The sequence below is a fragment of the Rana temporaria genome, chromosome 3 (genome assembly GCF_905171775.1).
Source record: "Rana temporaria chromosome 3, aRanTem1.1, whole genome shotgun sequence".
NCBI lineage: Eukaryota > Metazoa > Chordata > Amphibia > Anura > Ranidae > Rana > Rana temporaria.
In genome coordinates this window covers 418,216,001-418,234,753 of record NC_053491.1, presented here as the reverse complement: position 1 = coordinate 418,234,753, position 18,753 = coordinate 418,216,001, and the positions used below count along the sequence as shown (strand labels likewise).

General features: G+C 41.8%; 1 protein-coding gene across 1 annotated transcript; it reads right to left on the bottom strand.

Annotated features, from left to right (window-relative positions):
- Nucleotides 1–1,043: 1,043 nt before the first annotated feature.
- LOC120930538 (olfactory receptor 13F1-like) lies at nt 1,044–2,038 on the bottom strand. The gene has a single exon (XM_040341716.1). It carries the CDS (start codon nt 2,036–2,038, stop codon nt 1,103–1,105), a length of 936 nt encoding a protein of 311 aa, XP_040197650.1. The 3' UTR covers nt 1,044–1,102.
- Between the last annotated feature and the right edge of the window lie 16,715 nt (nt 2,039–18,753).

The following is an 18,753-nucleotide window of genomic DNA, read 5'->3' as shown; positions in this document are numbered from 1 at the left end:
CGTTTGGGTTTATAAGCGTTTAATTAAGAAACATCATAAGACCCTCCCTAAGCTCAAAAACAGTATTATTTAACCATTTCAGCCATTTTGTGAGACCAGAGTGAGTAGCAGCTGAGAGAGCAGCAGTGTACTTGTATTTAGCGTGTCACTTGCCACATCACCTGCCACAAGCTGCGGATTGTCCACTGCCACATCACCTGCCACAAGTTGTGAATTGTCCACTTGCTACATCATCTGCCATGTCACCTGGCCACGCCACCTGCCACAAGTTGTGGATTGTCCACTTGGCACGTCACCTGGCCACGTCACCTGGCCACGTCACCTGGCCACATCACCTGGCCACATCACCTGGCCACGTCACCTGCCACATCACCTGGCCACGTCACCTGGCCACGTCACCTGCCACAAGTTGTGAATTGTCCACTTACCACATGACCTGGTCACGTCACCTGCCACGTCACCTGACCATGTCACCTGCCACAAGTTGTGGATTGTCCACTGGCCATGTCACCTGGCCACGTCACCTACCACAAGTTGTGGATTGTCCACTAGCCACATCATCTGGCCATGTCACCTGCCACAAGTTGTGGATTGTCCACTGGCCACAGCACCTGGCCACGTCACCTGCCATGTCACCTGCCACAAGTTGTGGATTGTCCACAATGCAATGCAAGCAATTACAGTATTTTTATGTTTTTTTAATGGTTTTTCATCATTTGCCATCATTTTTGAGATTTCTAATGTAAAAAAATAGGTCACCTTTAAAAACGCCTATAAGCGAAATCGCGGCAACATGCCGGTACCGCGTTTTGCCGCGTTTAGCAGCGTTTTGCCGCATTTTGCGTCTGAACCCATTTTTTTGCTTCTGGAAAAACAAGGTTAAATGCAACTGCCTAAAAACGGCAATAAACGGGACTGTGTGCATGGACACATAGGATAACATTGAATGTGTTCAGGGGCAGTTGAAAAAGCTGTCCAACTGCCCCTAAACACGCGTTTACCAGTGTCTCGTGTGCATGGGGCCTTAAAATGGTTCTACAGGGTAACTTGCTCTTTACATGTGATTATAGGGGTAAACATCTAGAATTTCTAATATGGACTGTTATCTTGATATTTTTCTACCAGTGATTTTTTTTAGAACATTGAGTACTTCTTTGTTCCTCAAGCTGTACACCAAGGGGTTTAAAAGTGGAACCAAACCAGCATACAATAATGAGAGGAATTTGTCCAGCTCCTCAGAATTTTCAGACTCTGGTTTTATGTACAAGCTGAGAACTGTACCACAGAAGATAAAAACAATGATGAGATGAGAGGAGCAGCTGGAAAAGGCTCGCAGTCTTCCTTCTACTGTTTGAATCTTTAATATAGTGGATATTATCATAACATAGGAGGTCAAAATTAAGAAAAAAGGCACAATCCCCAAAACCACAATTTCTATAAATATAATAATGGTTATGGTCCCGATTTTGCTGCAAGTCATCTTTAATATCACCTTTAGATCACAAAAGAAATGGTTAACATTTAGTGTTATACTAAAGGATAACTTTGATATTATAGAAGTGAAAATACATGAGTTTATAGAACTGACAAGCCAGGATGTAGTAGCCAATAGTACATAAACCTTCCTATTCATAATGAGATGATACCGTAGAGGCAAACAGATGGCTACGTATCGGTCATAGGCCATAGAGGCAAGTATGCAAAATTCTGTATCGACACAAGCTGCAAACATGAACATTTGTGTGAAACAGGCTTGGAAGGATATCTGATTATCGCCAGTTATCAGGATGAATAATAGTTTAGGTAGAATTGCAGAGACGTAGATAATATCCTGAACTGACAGGTTGCATAGGAAGAAATACATTGGAGTGTGCAGATTTGATACTATATATACAGATATCATAATTATTATGTTTGCAGTTACAGTCAACAGGTAGATGACCAATACCACACTAAATAAAATTGGGCATAAAACAACGTAACTGGAAAATGCCAGTAGATGAAAATTGGCTTGATATGTAGTATAATTGGAACACATGCTCCTGGATAAAACATTAAAGTCTTAGTATCAATTTGTTTAAATATGTTCATCTATTTACGATTTTATTGTATTATTGCTTTAATTTTTTCCAAACAATACAGTTCCCTTGAATGTAATAGGAGGTTTTTTTTGTTGCATAAAATATATGTAGCAATTTTAATGCACTTGTAACAACACAGCTGATTATTGTACATCCCTTGTACATAAGGTCGATTTCTTGCACCTTGAAGAAGGGGTAGACTCATAAAATCTTGCCCTGAAAAACTATCAGTTTGTGCAAATAAAAATAGTATCATGTGCATAACTCAGCTAAAGTGTACTGTATGTATAGCTATTTTTTTTGTGTAGTTTGTAATATATTAGGTAAGGGTTAAAATCCCTTCCAGTTACTTTTTTCTGTTGTCCATTAACCACTTTAATACCAGGCACATTTCGCCCCTTCCTGCCCAGGACAATTTTTCAGCTTTCAGCGCTGTCACACTTTGAATGACAATTTGAATGTAAGGGGGAACACTGTACCCAAACTCAATTTTTATAATTTTCTACCCACAAATAAAGTTTTCTTTTGGTGGTATTTGATCACCTCTGGGGTTTTTATTATTTGCAAAACAAACTAAAAAAGACTGAAATTTAAAAAAATAAAAAAAAATTTCTTTGTTTCTGTAATACAATTTTTAAAGTTTTCACTTCACTAATGGGCACTGATGAAGCGGCACTGATGGGCACCAATGAGTTGGCACTGATAAGGTGGCACTAATGGGCACTGATGAGGTGACACTGATATGTAGAATTAATGGGCACTAATAGGCAGCACTGATATGCAGCACTGATGGGCACCGATATGCAGCACTGATGAGCACTGATAGGTGGCACTGATGAGCACTGACAGGCGGCACTGATGGGCACTGATAGGTGGCACCGATAATCAATGTGCTGATTATCAGCACAGAGCCCCCCTCCGCCAAGGGAACCCGCCGATTGGCTCTCCCTGTCAGCGTGAACTGAGAAATGCCGTTTACCAGCACTTCCGGGTTCACGGGATGATCAACTGTGACCAATCACAGCTGATCACCTCTGTCAGAGGCTCCTTACCACTATCGGAGATGCGGCGTGTCAGACTGACTGACACACCGCACTACTGAATTGTATTAAGAAATCCTTGACTGCCACTAATTGGAGAAAAGGGTATTCCCACATATCCTCCCAATCCTCTGTGTCTAGTTCAGGAAAGTCCACCCTCCATTTAGCTTGGAGAGTTTCCAGCCCAAAATGCATTGATGGTAGTAAAGCCCTATATATGGTGGATAGGGTTTTTACCAGCTCATTGTTCCGGAGGAGGGATTCTAGAGTGGAGTGAAGGAGTAATAATGGTTGAGACCCAAATTGAGAAGAAAAGGTGTGTCAAAAAAAAAAAAGAGCATTTTTAATATTAGTATTAGTGCCAGCTAGTTTCAGTGTGTCTTAGGTAGGATAAAAAAGCAAAATGTGCACTATTATTTCTGGACTGTACTACAGGCAGGGCTTTTTTTACGTTCCACCACCTTTGGCTCAGACCCTTGGGAGGGGGGGCTGCTCACCACAATCACTTGTAAACACAGAAGTCCGGTTTCTGTGTTTACAAGTGACAGCTCTGCACTCTGTGTGTAACTCCCCTGAACTCCACACTCTGTATGTAATGCAATCCTGGTATTTAATGCCCCTTTAAGAACCTCCTACGGTCCGTGAAATTTGACCGACCACACCCACTATTTTAATGTGATTTGGAGGGTGTGTGTGGGGGGGAGGGGTTTTGGGGGGGTCATGGTTGAGTTCCAGCACCTATTGTTTGAGAAAAAAAGCCCTGACTACAGGTACAAACAACAGTTAACATACACATACAGTATGTGTTATTGCTGCAATTGTTGGAAAAAAAATTTGGGTTGTTCTTTGGTGGTAAGTTATGATAGTAGCAAGGAATATACAGCTAAATTATAAAAAAAATTAAATATAAATTATAATTATATTTTGGGCCAGTTTTCATGTGATATTAAAAAAAATCAGCAATATCCATTACCATTTATCACCAAATGAAAGCCCACCTGGATGCACAAAGTAGTAGTAGATGATATGTACAGTTTTACTAACACATGTCAGAATTGCAAAACTGTACTTAGTGACATTTATTTTTCCCTTAGGCACCAAGGGATTCAACGTTTGTGTTTCCTTACCTTACACAGATTTGTAGAGCATGCTAGTGCTAAAAAACATTAAGACCCGGATTCACAAAGCACTTACGCCGACGTATCTCGAGATACGCCGCGTAAGTGTAACTATGCGCCGTCGTATCTATGCGCCGTGCCCACAATCTGAGATACGCCTAAAAATAGGTTTCCTATGACCGACGTAACTTGCCTATGCCGTCGTATCGTGGGCACATATTTACGCTGGGCGCATTTGCCACTCCTATTGATTTTCTATGCACATATGCAAATGAGGGAGATACACCGATTCACGAACGTACTTGCGCCCAGCGCATAATATACGCGGTTTGCGTAAGTCGTACGTCCGGCGTAAAATTATTCCCCATATATGAGGCGCAACCCATGCAAAGGTATGGACCAGGGAACTCAAGCCGTCGTATTTTACGTTGTTTACGTGAATATGGCTGGGCGTAGGTTACGTTCACGCCGTAGGCAGTGATCCGTCGTATCTTAGGCATTCGTTCCGACGTGATTCTAAGGATGCGTCCACGGGACGGCGCATGCGCCATTCATTATTCGTATCTGTCTGGCGCTCGGCCCATCATTTGCATGGGGTCACGCCTCATTAGCATGGCTCACGCCCACTTCCACCTACGCCGGATTACGCAGAGGAAACCCCGCGCAGTTTGGGAGGCAAGTGCTTTGTGAATTCTGTGCTTGCCTCTCTGCGCTGCGTCGGCGTTAGCGTATATTAGATACGCTACGGAGGCATAAATATGCGCCGATGTATGTGAATCCGGGCCTAATTCTGCAACATTCCTGTGACCACAATTAGGTATTTCCTTAAACTTTTTCCTATTTATTTGCCTGGTGATAACCTCAAAATATGTTCAGATAAGCATATATATGGTTAATTTACTAATAGCAAATAGGCTATTTTTGTTGCAAGGGAACTTTAGCTTAGTGAATATGTAAAGCTCTACTGATTTCAATTTATATGCAATGTTTTCTTTACACGTACTTGAGTATTTTTTGCAAAACAAAATTTGCAACATTCACTAAGAAAAAGGAAAATTATTTTTGCTGTACTGAAACAAGCCATCTCACTTCAACATGCTTAGTAAATTGCTTATCTTCAGGTTCACTGCAGAGAATGAGAAGACATCATAAGTAAGTACTGTGTTTTATCATGTTTTTTGTTTTTTAAGCTCTGGTTCACACTGGAGCATTTTGACATGCGATTTGACATGTCAAATCGCATGTCAAAATGTCGGCAATTGCCGGCAATGGCACCATCCTATGATCCAATTGAAGTGGTTTTGTGGCGCTGTGGACATATCGTGCTTGTTTGACCACCTGTAATCCAGTGATCCATTTTTTTTTGGTAAGAGGCCCAGTGTGTTGATGTTCGATGGAGGATCATTTCATGCTCACCTGATTGTGTCTTTGTTTACACCGTGATTGATTCCAGCTTCCTGTCCTGAACAAGGACTTTACTTTAAACACTATGGACTCTTACCTTTAATTTTATGCTACCAGCGCTGCATACACCCATTTTTTTAATGGCACCATCCTAATCGGTGCAACGCTACACAAAAAGTATTTTCTGTACTACTTTTTGCGATTTCGGGCTGCGATTTACATTGACATCTGTGCAGAAACCTGCACAGATGTCTCTGAAATCGCGGTCGAAATTGGGACTGACATGTGGGAGTGAAATTGTGCGAGTTCAGCTGAACTCATACGGCTTCATTCCCGCAGATCAGTGTGGAGCCAGGCTTAAGCACAGTAACATAATTGTTGTTAGATGGATTACAAAACATGTTTCTGTACAAGGCCAATTCATCACATAACTGGTAAATTTCAACAAGAATAACAAAAATAATGATGTTGAAAATCGTTTAATTATCGTATAAATATCTCAAAAGCCAGGTATATGGCGACAATAAAATCATGACTATAATTCATAAAAATACAAAATACATAAAAACAATCATAAATGAATACAACGTTGTATCCAGTATTTTGGTGAGGCCTGACGCGTTTCAGGGAAAATTCCCTTTCCTCAGGGGCGTGTCCTTCTTTGAAGACTACTGATATCTGATAAAATTGTCAAAGATGTGACCAGATAGTTCTTTGTGGGAAAATGTATTGCAATGAATCTATCAGAGTTGAGTCGATTTAGGTACAAAGATTTTCAACATCATTATTTTTGTTATTCTTGTTGCCTTTAAAGTCCCAACCCCTTGCTAGGGGGACACCCTTTTTTTCATTCTCTACAGATGGGATGTTGGCAACATAATTAATCTATCTCTAGTACAAAACCCCCTTTTTTTCTGTTTTAACTGGTAGATTTTGATCAGTTCAGCAACCTGATCTACAAGCAATATTGTCCCACATTACAGAGTTTAACAAATACTACATCACGTTGCCTTTCATTGCCATGCTAATCTAACAAAATGCACATATACAATATATACATTTTTTTTAATGAATATAATCCTTACCCTGTATGTTCATATACTGGCTTACAAAGTGATTTATCGAAATGCAACAAGGATGCTGGGATACAAACATATCTGTAGCTGAATGCTGTTTATATGTTTTAGATGTCTGATCTCTCTTGGGGAGAAAAATTGTCTGAACTGTAAAAAGTCACTACCCTGGGAAATCAGTATTTCTACTGAAGTGTTCAAAAACTAAACTACAGTATATACAATTGAATTAATGGTAGCCTCACACTGTATAATTATTGTCAAAAGTACTGTAAGCAAAACTTTGCTTATTCCTATACAGCAGACATAGGTGTACGCACAGGGTGTGCCAGGTGTGCCTGGGCACACCCTAATAATCTTGTGCAGAGCAGATTCCCCAGCTGCTTGGCTGCAGAGAAAGGGACTAAAGAATCCCTTTCCTCATTCCCTTTATCTGTATCAAAAGTGAGAAATCAGGGGTCTGTTTAGACCCCTGATATTTCACCAAAGCTCAAAAAAAATTGTAAAAAAATGGGACTCCAAAAAAATTGTAAAAATAAATAAAAAATGATTGTAAAAAAAATGATAAAAAATGTAATTGTAAAAAAGTGATAATAAAAAAATAATACAAATAAACTACTGACACCAATCTTTGCCCTACTGACACCTCCACTGCTCTACGACAGGATTACTCTGCCCTATTTATATTTACATACACGCATGTGTGTTTAAACTTTGGGGTGCACACCCTAATGCAATAGGCTGACAGGAGAAGACATATAGCCAGATTCAGGTAGAGCGGCGTATGTTTAAGCGGGCGTAGCGCAGCTCATATGCGCTACACCGACGTTAAATAGAGAGGCTAGGCCAGTATTCACAAAGCACTTGCTCCCTAAGTTACGGCGGCGTAGCGTAAATGGGCCGGTGTAAGCCCGCCTAATTCAAAGTAGGCAGGTAGTGGGCTTATTGTATTGAAATGAATCGTGATCCCGTGTAAATGAAGCGCCGATCGAACGGCGCATGCACGCGCATGTTCAGAATCACGTCTAATTTACGCCGTAAGATACAACGGCTCAATGGCAACGACGTGAACGTAACCTACGCCCAGCCCCATTCACGTACGACTTACGTAAACAACGTAAAATCCGACGGCTGTTCCGTCGTCCATACCTTTGCATTGGCTGCGCCTCCTATTTGGTGGTTTATCTTTACGCCGGACGTACGCCTTACGTAAACGGCGTATACTTATGCGACGGGCGCAACAACTTTCGTGAATCGGCGTATCTAGCTCATTTACATATTCGACGCGTAAATCAATGGAAGCGCCCCTAGCAGTCAGCGTAAATATGCACCGAAGATACGACGGCATAGGAGACTTACATCGGTCGTAGGAAGCCAAAATTCATGTGTATCTTAGTACAAGAATACGGCGCATAGAAATACGACGGCGCATCCATGGACTTAAGCGCGCGTATCATTAGATACGCCTGCGTATTTCTTTCTGAATCCGGCTAATAGAATATAGATGGCACAGAAACAACATTAGTCCCCTTGATGCCTGTCATACTTTATGTATGCATGTTCAAACCCTCTTATCGTTGCCCCACCACGTCAGAACCTTTTCTTCTTCAGGAATAGGGATAAAGTTTGGGTTGATAAAATATTCGGTCTGAACTTTGGCTATTCAGCATTCAGCAAATGGGAGGACTAAAAGAACATCCAGCTGCACACAAAAGTCGCATATTTAGCAATGGTATTACTACTGTTAAATGCAACAGCTTTCTGCTCAGGGTTCTTGGTCACAAGGAAGCCAGCGGGACTATTCTTGATCACCATCTTAATGTAAACAAAGGGACAGGAATGCTAGCTGACATCATTGAACAAATATGGCAAACCACACATTTGATCAAAGATGTCAATCAGCATCCCTGACCCTTTGTTTCTAATGAAGCTACCAGCTGGGGAGGTGTAATTTACCATGAGCCTCTGCAGGTCTCAGTGGGACTCATTCATTGTGATTGATGAATGTACATTGCTGGGTGATGTGATTTATGAAAGATTTGCATCATTTTTTTAATAAAGAACTTGTCTAAAGTATGAATGTGTTTTTTATTTTTTTCTGTAAAATGAAAGAATGCCTCCTGAGGACATCTGTTCTGGACAAAACATGTAGGGGCATGGTTACTGCATATGATGTCACTTCCAGTTTCAGCTTCTGGGTTTGAAGAACACATGCTGGCTTCAAGGATAGCAGTGTGAAGCAGTGGCACTTCTTCTACAGGAAGACGTTTTTATCTCTTAGAGCCCGGAATATATGCCACTAGATTATGTGAGTGAAATTGTTTTATATGTATATTTTAATTAATATATTTTATGGTTTTACACAATGGGGCCACCTCTTGCCTTGTCATTGCAAACACAGCTGTGACGGCTAACACAAAACTCTTGATCGCTGCTCGCAAAGGGGAGATTTTTGATCACGTGACTATTGTCACAGCCAGAATTGAAAGCGTAAGTAAACCCTCCCATCGTTTTTAGCCAAGGGAGGTGCCATCTTTGCCTCTGTTTAATCTACAACTTCCATGATGCTGTACATGTGATCAGTTATTACACCAGCCATTGGATGCTTTGACAGTTTAGTTGAGAGCACAACCAATGAGGCCTCGTACACACGACCAGTTTCCTCGGCAGAATTCAGCTTCCGACCGAGTTTCTGGCTGAATTCTGCCGAGGAAACTGGTCGTGTGTACACTTTCGGCCGAGGAAGCCGACGAGGAGCTCGGCGAGGAAATAGAGAACACGTTCTCTATTTCCTCGTTGTTCTATGGGAGCTCTCGCCCCGCCGAGCTCCTCGGCGGCTTCAGTGCTGAACTGGCCGAGGAACTCGATGTGTTTGGCACGTCGAGTTCCTCGGCCGTGTGTACGAGGCTTGAGAGTGTTACATTTCCGGCATGTGCTGGAAATTAAACTGTTTTATGGATGGGTTTACTTCCACTTTAAAGGCCTAGTTCATATATATATATATATATATATATATAGTCCTGATCAAAAGTTTAAGACCACTTGAAAAATGGCAAAAAATCATATTTCACCACTTGGAGAAATGTTCCCACTCACCTCATGGAAACGCTTGCATCAAGCATGCTGAAATGATAACGGCGGAGCTACTCATTACTGAGTTCATGTTTGGAAGTTGGATTTCTGTTTTGGGGGGGTTTAGTTTTTTTTTGGAGGTGTGGTCCTAAACGTTTGATCAGCTGAAAAACAGCCTGTTTCAGTTTATTCGTTGTTTTCATTAAATTGAATGCTCAAAAAATGTTTTGTCTCAATCTCATTTCTTCTTGTTGCATGTTGAAGCTCTACTTGGAACCTTGTTAAGATCCAACAATGTAAAATATGATTTTTTTGCCATTTTTCAAGTGGTCCTAAACTTTTGATCAGGACTGTATATATATATCGCCTACCCGTGAGCAAGTCTGATTAGACGAAACGTCGGGAGGAGACGTACTGACGTCACCGCGATTTGAGGACTACACGTTCTACTACCGGCCGGATCCTTTTATGCTGTTTTTATCGTTACATATGTAAGTGTGCTACGTTTCATTTAATAAATGTTTAAACGTTATCACACCATTGTGAGCCTTTCTTCTCCATGACTATTGACTGCCTGGTGAATCCGAGGACCGTCTTGTGAGAAGATCTTTTTCCATTGGCTGCCTATATCCCCCTTGCGGTTTTTGATCTATCTAGATCCAGGGCTCTGGTAAGGGTCAGTGTGTACTTTGGTGGTGGTTTGCATGTCACACTGTCCGTTTGCCAGTCACAGGGGGAGAATCTGTGTGTGAATACCAGACAATATCACACTATCTAGTTTTATTTTTTTCTTTCTGGATGTTCTACTGACGGACTGCTGGGAAGACCATATCAAGATTCAGATCTCCTGTGCAGCCCAGGTGTTTGGCTACTTGCTCGGCTTGATCCATTTGGATCTGATTATCCGGTAAGGGTCAGCATTTTCAGGGAGCAGTGATCCAGATCTTTCTTCACAGTTGTGATTCTATATGGAATTTAATTATTCACAGAACTTTAACACCGTTCATATTTGTCTAAGAAGAATTTTCTTCTCTTCCTTGGGACTTTATAGTGTTCACTATTTATAACTTGATAAGTCACATATATTATAATATTTTTTAGCGCAACTCCTCCTCTTTTTTTCATACCATTTTTTGTTTGTATAAACATCTTGAGTTTGCAGCTTTTTTTTGATTGTAACTGATAAGCGCACTTTTTTTCACTTTTCTGTATATATATATACGGTATATGAAAAAAAAAATTACAGTCACACTACAGCTTAGCAGCACCCTATACTGATGAGATCTTACAACCATGCCTCTCCCCTAAAATTTTAACTGTTGGCCAAATTCATGATAACAGAAACCTGCCAAAAAAAATGACACTGTTTTACATGGCTCCATCCTGTCTTGATAATATGACAGAACAGCTGTTAGGGTAAGTTTCTTGTGCCATTACTGACTACAGCCAGGTATGCTAATCCTGCTGTCTGTACCTTTAGTAATGTTAGTGATGACAGCTTTTTCATCACCTTTCAGTGTGTCTCAGGTCATGACTTTGGTGGGGACTTAGAAGGGGATGAACCCTATTTCTTCATACACTATTCCTTATGTTCTCAAGAGACCATGTTTGAATTAGTGGGGTGCATTCTCCGATTTGACGGCGGAATTATAAGTTATGACTTCTTTTCAGCCTCTACTACTAAATCCTGTGCCAGCTTCAGACCTGTTCCTGTGCCAGTTGTTCATGTCCTGCCTGTTCCTGTGCCAGCTGTTTGCGTGCAGTCAACTGCTGTCCAACCTGTTCCTGTCCAGCCTGTTCCTGTATCCACTTTCCTGTCCAGCCCATTTCCATATCAGCTGCCCCATACAACCTGTTATTGTGCCAGCTTTCAGTCAATCCACTCATGTGGTAGATTCTGCCCTAGAAGCTAACAAACACATTTTGGACTCTCAGCACCCCACTTTTTCTCCTCCACGATCAATCCTCCCCACACCTTCATAAGAAATACCATCAATCACTGGAACAGACTCCCTTCTTCTACTAAATGGGTGCCTCAGCTATCCCTTAAGGCTGCTCTTCCCCCTGTTTCAGTACCCCAATGCTGCTTCAAAGACTTTATACTTTTGCCCCACTTCACAGGTCATGCATCCCATTTATACTCTTGAAAGCCTGTACCCTGATTCAGCTTTTAAGGTCTTGTACTGCGATTTTGTCCTGATCCTTCACAAGTTTCCAATTCTGACTTCACTGAGGCCTGCTGCCCAGTCTTTCCCACTTGATGACCAGTATGAATCTGGTGTTAAGATTCAGCTTCCGCCAGCAATTAATTTAGCTGGTCTATTACTACTAGTATTCCATTCTTAACACTCATCTGTCATGGGTTACCTGTTTGGCCTGAGACCTGTTTAGTAGCTGACTTGCTTGAATTCCTTTTGCAGCCTAATGTTCTTGTTGCGCCAAAGTCTGATACTCTAGTTACTCACTTTGGAACCAGCAATTTCATTCACAATGACAACCTTAGAAGATCCTCTGGAGAACAAAAAAAGGTCCACTTGAGATTTTCTGGGACCCAGGTATAATTATTGCAACTCCAAGTGTGTTAGAAAACCTGGGTAGTCACTGTCAGTGCCCTGGAAAGGCCTAAATGACTGACAGCGTATGGTGTATGTTCTAGCAACTAAGCAAACTATCCAGAAGTAATATGTTATATCCTGACATCAGTATGTCTGTGTTGTCAAAAAATTCCAGTGCTAAATTTTTAAATGGTTCACTGCCCTCCAGATTGGAAAATTGGCTGATCTGTAGTATTTTTTTTTTCATATACAAGTTCTCTGTGTTTTGGTGGATAGCTTGGGAACCCAGCCTTTCATCAGACCAAAGCAGCAGGGCAACTAACCTGTCACCAGACCCCAACGGCAGAGCACCTAGTTCATTGGCAGACTACAGTGGTGGGGCACTTAACCTGTTCCATAATGTTGACAGGAGGCCTCTCAGTAAATATGTTCAAAAAACTGATTTCCTAGAAACTCCTGCCATTATGAAAATATGTTAGGTTGTTTGGACTTACATGGTTACATAGTTGATGAGGTTGAAAAAAGACACAAGGTCATTGTCAGGAATGCTGGTAGATCAGACTGTGTGACCGCAGAGGAACCAAACAAGGTGAGTAGTGGAATAAAAGGTGTTTATTTACAAATGTGTGAACCACCAGTGCACAATAAAACGACAAACAGTATGTACAAATAAAGGGGAATACCGTATTCATAAACGAGCCAAGCCAAGGTCATACACATGGGAGGTCAGTAGATGGGTAAGGATGGGGACAGGAATCAGGACACAGGGAGGACAAGTCCAGGCAGGGATCAAGGATCAGGTCCAGAAATCAGGGTCAAATACAAGCTCAGGTCCAGGAGGTATGACGATACCAGGGCGAGGAGTGATTACACACGCCGGGTATTTATAGAGGCGTGCTGATTGCATTCAGGTCACACCTGAACGCAGGAAGGGCTGTGTGCTCCATACTGCCAAGAACGCCCCGCTGGTGGACGCCAGTACTGCACGCCAAATACCAGGCAGTAACACCAGCGGGGGGAACCTTCCCTGACAGTCATCCAGTCCAACCTGTGTGTGTGCTTATATGTTAATAGTACATTGTATACCCCTGTATGTTGTGATAGTCAAGGTACCCATCTAATAGTCTTTTGAAATTATCAATGCTTCCCGCTGATACCTCTGCTTGTGGAAGAGTATTCCACATCCTTGCAGCTCTTACAGTAAATAACTATCTACGCAGTTTAAGGTTAAACAGCTTCTCTTCTAATTTTAGTGAATGGCCGCTTGTCTTTTTAAATTCCCTTTCACTGAAAAGTTCCTTCCTACTTGAGGTCCTCCAGTTTAATTAGCTTTGTTGCCCTTCCCTGAAAACTCTCCAGTTCCAACACATCCCTCCTGAGGACTGGTGCCCAGAACTGGACGGCATACTCCAGGTGCGGCCAGACCAAAGTCTTGTAGAGTGGGAGAATTATAATTTTTTATGCACGCTAATATTCTATTCGCTTTGCTCGCAGCAGCTTGGCATCGCATGCCATTGCTGAGCCTGTCATCTACTAGGGCCCCCAGGTCCTTTTCCATCCTAGATTCTCCAGAGGTTTTCCCCACTAGTGAGTAAATTGCATATTTTGTTTTTAGCACCCAAATGTATTACTTTACATTTTTCAACATTAAACCTCTTTTGCCATGTAGTTGCCCACCCCATTAATTTGTTTAGATCTTCTTGCAAGATTTACACATCCTGCGTAGAAGTTATTGCCCTGCTTAGCTTTGTATCGTCCACAAATACTAAGATTGAGCTGTTCATCCCATCCTCCAGAACTAAACTAAAAAGGATTGGTCCCAGGACAGAACCCCACTTTCCACACCAGACCATTCTGAGTATTCCGCATTTATCACCACTTTGTATATAGTTTAGCAAGTTTGTTAGTCAGTTAGGTAGTTTCACGTCTTCACATTTGTTCACTTGTGTTTGTAATTGGTTTCTGTGTTTATTTTGTTTCCCAGTTGTGTTGTGATCTCTTTTGTAGCTCCAGTTATCTGGTCACACCAGATCTACAGGATACCTGCTTATGGTGTTCTAAATAAAAGTTGAGAAGGTAGGATGGAGTTGTGCTCTCTCTTGGGATTCCTGGACCAGAAGTTACCCACTGGGGCACAGTTTTAGATTTTACTGCAACCAGGAAGGTAAATATTAGTAAAATTACCCTAAAATATTTATTGGTAAGGGTTCTTAATCACCTTTAAAACCAGTTAACCAGTAAAGTGAAACAGCCTACTTGTCTCTCATTGGTGGGCAGGTAACAGGCATGCAACCCTCTTCACACTCTCCTGAGCACTGGGGTGGTAAAGGGCCTGGTGCCCATTTGTATTGGGCACCAGTACTTTGGAAGGCGTATCCTTTTTTTCAAGGAACACATCTTAAAACTTTAAAATAAAAAGCTGAAGCTTATTCAGGCTAGTGCCAACATTGCAGAGGTATGTACACTTGCTGCGCTTTATGATGGTAATACCAGCCTGCCTGTCTGCTGTCAGGCTGGCTTTTTCTGGAGGTCAAAATATTTTTTCTTTTATCTTTTTTAATTAACCACTTAGAGACCAGCCGCCGCAGTTGTACTGTGGCAGGTTGGCTCTCCTGGGCAAGCCGTCGTCATTTTATGTCGGCTCACGCAGGCGAATGCTGCCGCCGGTGCACTCTCACACACACTGCACGCTGCAGGAGAGTGCCTGCGGTTCGGGCAGACTCGATGTACGCCGGTGACCCACGATCGCCTAGTACAGAAGCAGAATAGGGATCTGCCTTTTGTAAACAAGGTGGATCCCCATTCTGACAGATGACAGACATCTACTGTTCCCGTTCATCAAGAACAGTGATCTCTGTCATGTCCCAGGCAGCCCATCCCCCCTACAGTTAGAACACACCCAGGGAACACATATAACCCCTTGATCACCCCCTAATGTTAACCCCTTCCCTGCCAGTGCTATTTATACATTGATCAGTGCATTTTTATAAAACTGATCAATGTAATATTGTCACTGGTCCCCAAAAAGTGTTTTTTTACCGAAAAGATGTAAAAGAATACATATCGGCCTAAACTGATGAATACATTTGTTTTTTTATATATTTTTATGGATATGTATTATAGCAAAAAGTATTCTCGCTCTTAGTTTATAGCACAAACAATAAAAACTGCAGAGGTGCTCAAATAACACCAAAAGAAAGAGCTATTTGTGGGGAAAAAAAGGATTTTGTTTGGGTACAGCATCGCACAACCGTACAATTGTCAGTAAAAGCGACGCAGTGCCGTTTCGCAAAAAAATGGCCTGGTCATTAAGGGGGCAAATCCTTCCGGTCCTTCAGTGGTTAACCACTTAAGCCCCGGACCATTTTGCTGGTCAATGACAGGGCCACTTTTTGCAATTCTGCACAGCGCCGCTTTAACTGACAGTGGCTCCCAAACAAAATTTACGTCCTTTTTTACCCACAAATACAGGTTTCTTTTGGTGGTATTTGATCACCTATGCAGTTTTCATTTTTTCGCTATAAACAAAAATAGAGCGGCAATTTTGAAAAAAAAATCTATTTTTAGCTATAATAAATACCCCCAAAAAATAACAAAAAAATTTGCAATAAGCGTTTATTGATTGGTTTGCGAAAAAGTTATAGCATCTACAAAATATGGGCTAGTTTTATGGCATTTTTATTAATATTTTTTTTTTACTAGCAATGGTGGCGATCAGTGATTTTATTGCGACATTATGGCGGACACATTGTAATTTTTGGGACCATTGTAATTTTTACAGCCATCAGTGCTATACAAATGCACTGATTACTGTGAAAATGACACTGGCAAAGAAAGGGGTTAACCACTAGGTAGCGCTGAAGGGGTTAAGTGTGCCTAGGGAGGTGTTTTAACTGTAGGGGGGATGGGCTGTGTGTGACACTACAGTGATCACAGCTTCCGATTACAAGAAGCTGTGTACATTGTCCTGTCACTAGGAAGACCGGGGAAATGCTTGTTTACATTAGCATCTCCCCCTTCTTCCTCACCATGACACGATCACGGGTATGCCCGCGGACATTGAATGTCCGGGAATGCCCACGGTCGGATTCACGGAGCTCCCGTCGGGCGCACGCATGCGACCACAATGCCGGCTTCTTAAAGGGGACATATATATACGTCCTTCTGCCTGTCCGTGCCATACTGTCGATGTATATAGTCGTGTGCTGGTCAGCAAGCAGTTAAAAGATAAAAAAAAAAAAAATAGGCATGACTCTGCTATGTATGTGACAGCTTCCCAAACAGAGCTGTATCTAAAACCCCATTTAGCTGTTGGCTGGGACAGTCCTTGGCCAAAAGCTAAATTTGAATGAGGATACAGGCAATATCATTACCCAAATATGAGCAATGTCCATTTTTGGGAAATTACTTGTCACTGGTTGAGTGGAGCCTGATTGGGAACTGAGGCACTCATATGCAATCTCTTCATTTTTGGGTAAAACACCTGTCTGTACTCTTCAGTCTATTCTTCTATCTACAGTCTCTTAGGGCCAGATCCACAAAAGGGATACGACGGCGTATCTACTGATACGCCGTCGTATCCCTGTTTCTATCTTTGGAACTGATCCACAGAATCAGTTTCCAATAGATAGGCAGAAGATCCGACATGTGTAAAATGCCGCTTCGGGTATGCAAATTAGCACTTATGGAGATCCGCAAAGCTTTTCAGCTTCGTTTTTTCTCCGTAAGTATTAGTTTGCAATCGTAAAATTAGAGCTGCTTTTACAAGGCCTAAACTGTTTAGGCCTTGTAAAAGTAGACCCTTCTATCGTCTCCGTCTTTTTTTTTTCAAATTTTTTTTTTCCCGCCGCAACTCGTATTTTTTTTTTTTACGCCCGTCGCGATTCTCAAAACCCGGCGCAACGTAAAACCGTGCAAAGCACGTTGGGAAAATGACATTGTGAGCATGCGCAGTACGGCCGGCGCGGGAGCGCGCCTAATTTAAATGGGACTCGCCCCATTTGAATAGGAACGCCTTGCACCGGCCGGATTTAAGTTACACAGTCGAAAATTTCTAGGTAAGTGCTTTGTGGATCGGGCACTTAGGTAGAAATTTTCCGGCAGTGTAACTTAAATGGTAATATTTAAGTTACGGCGGCTGGCTGTGGATCTGGCCCTTAGTTCTTATTGAGAGTTTGATAGAAACTGGCCAGTGGCAAGACAGCTTTGAATCAGTGAGAACAGAGACAGCTTCAGAAAACTACTGGCCAATTTAGATCTGCTGTTCAAATTGAGCCTATTAGTATTTGATGGAAAAGCATAAATTCCACAGCCAAACATGTGCTGTCAGTATGTGCTGTCACTGAGACTGTCTGTGAAAATCATACTGTTCTGTAATACCATGTACAGCTAAAGGGCATCCGCCAAGAATATTATTTAAAGGATTTATGCATTTTTAATGTTAGCCACAAAGCTACATGAAAAGACCCTCCTCCCTCCATACAGTATTTATTTTATATTTTTGCATGGATACATGCCCCCCATAGCAGTGCTAAGCTTACCATGCCTTTTATAATAGTAGTTTGCCTATTACAGTAAAATTCCCTAACAGAATGTGCAAATTGAAATCTCCACTAAGTTCAGGTTTTCTGCCTTTCAAACAAGATTCTTCAAACCCTTGGCAAATTGAAACCAGGAGATTTTCTCACCCATAGTTGGCATACATACATGATGGGTCACTACATGGCAATGGGTGGCATGATAATAAAAAGCAAACTGCAACAAACATATTGACCTGACCTGTATCATGTGGTTACCTAGATGGTAATGTGATTAAGGAGATTATATTTTTTTGTGCAGTAATACCAAAATTCATGTACATGTAAAGACAGACGTCGCAATACTTTTGGTAAGAACAAAACCAATTCAAACTTGTCCAATCTTTAAAGTGATTCTAAAGGCCAGTATCAGCCCCCCCCCCCCCATAATACTTGACTAGCTCCTTTTTCAATCCAGCACTGTGCTTGTTGCTCTCTCTTTTTCTCCTTCCAGGACTAGAAGCTCTTGCTGCTTTCAATCAAATAATCAAATCCTGTGAGGAGAGAGCGCAAGGCGGGGCTCAGCTATATTGCGTGTGTCTATGGACACACACAGCCTGGCTCGGGAGCAAGCCCGCTTGCCTGCCCCCATAGCAAACAGCTTGTTATGGGGGCATGCACAGATGAGGAAGAGCCATGACAGCCAGAAAGGGATTACTGTAGAGGAGGTTTAGGGCCGATCTGTGCAATAACATTGTGCAGAGTAGGTGCAGTAAGTATACTATGTTTATTATTTTAAGGGGAAGAAAAACAGGGCTTTTACAACCACTTTAAGTTAGACCCATAAATAGTCAAACCATGCCTCATTACCTTACAAAAGCCCCAGATAGAAAG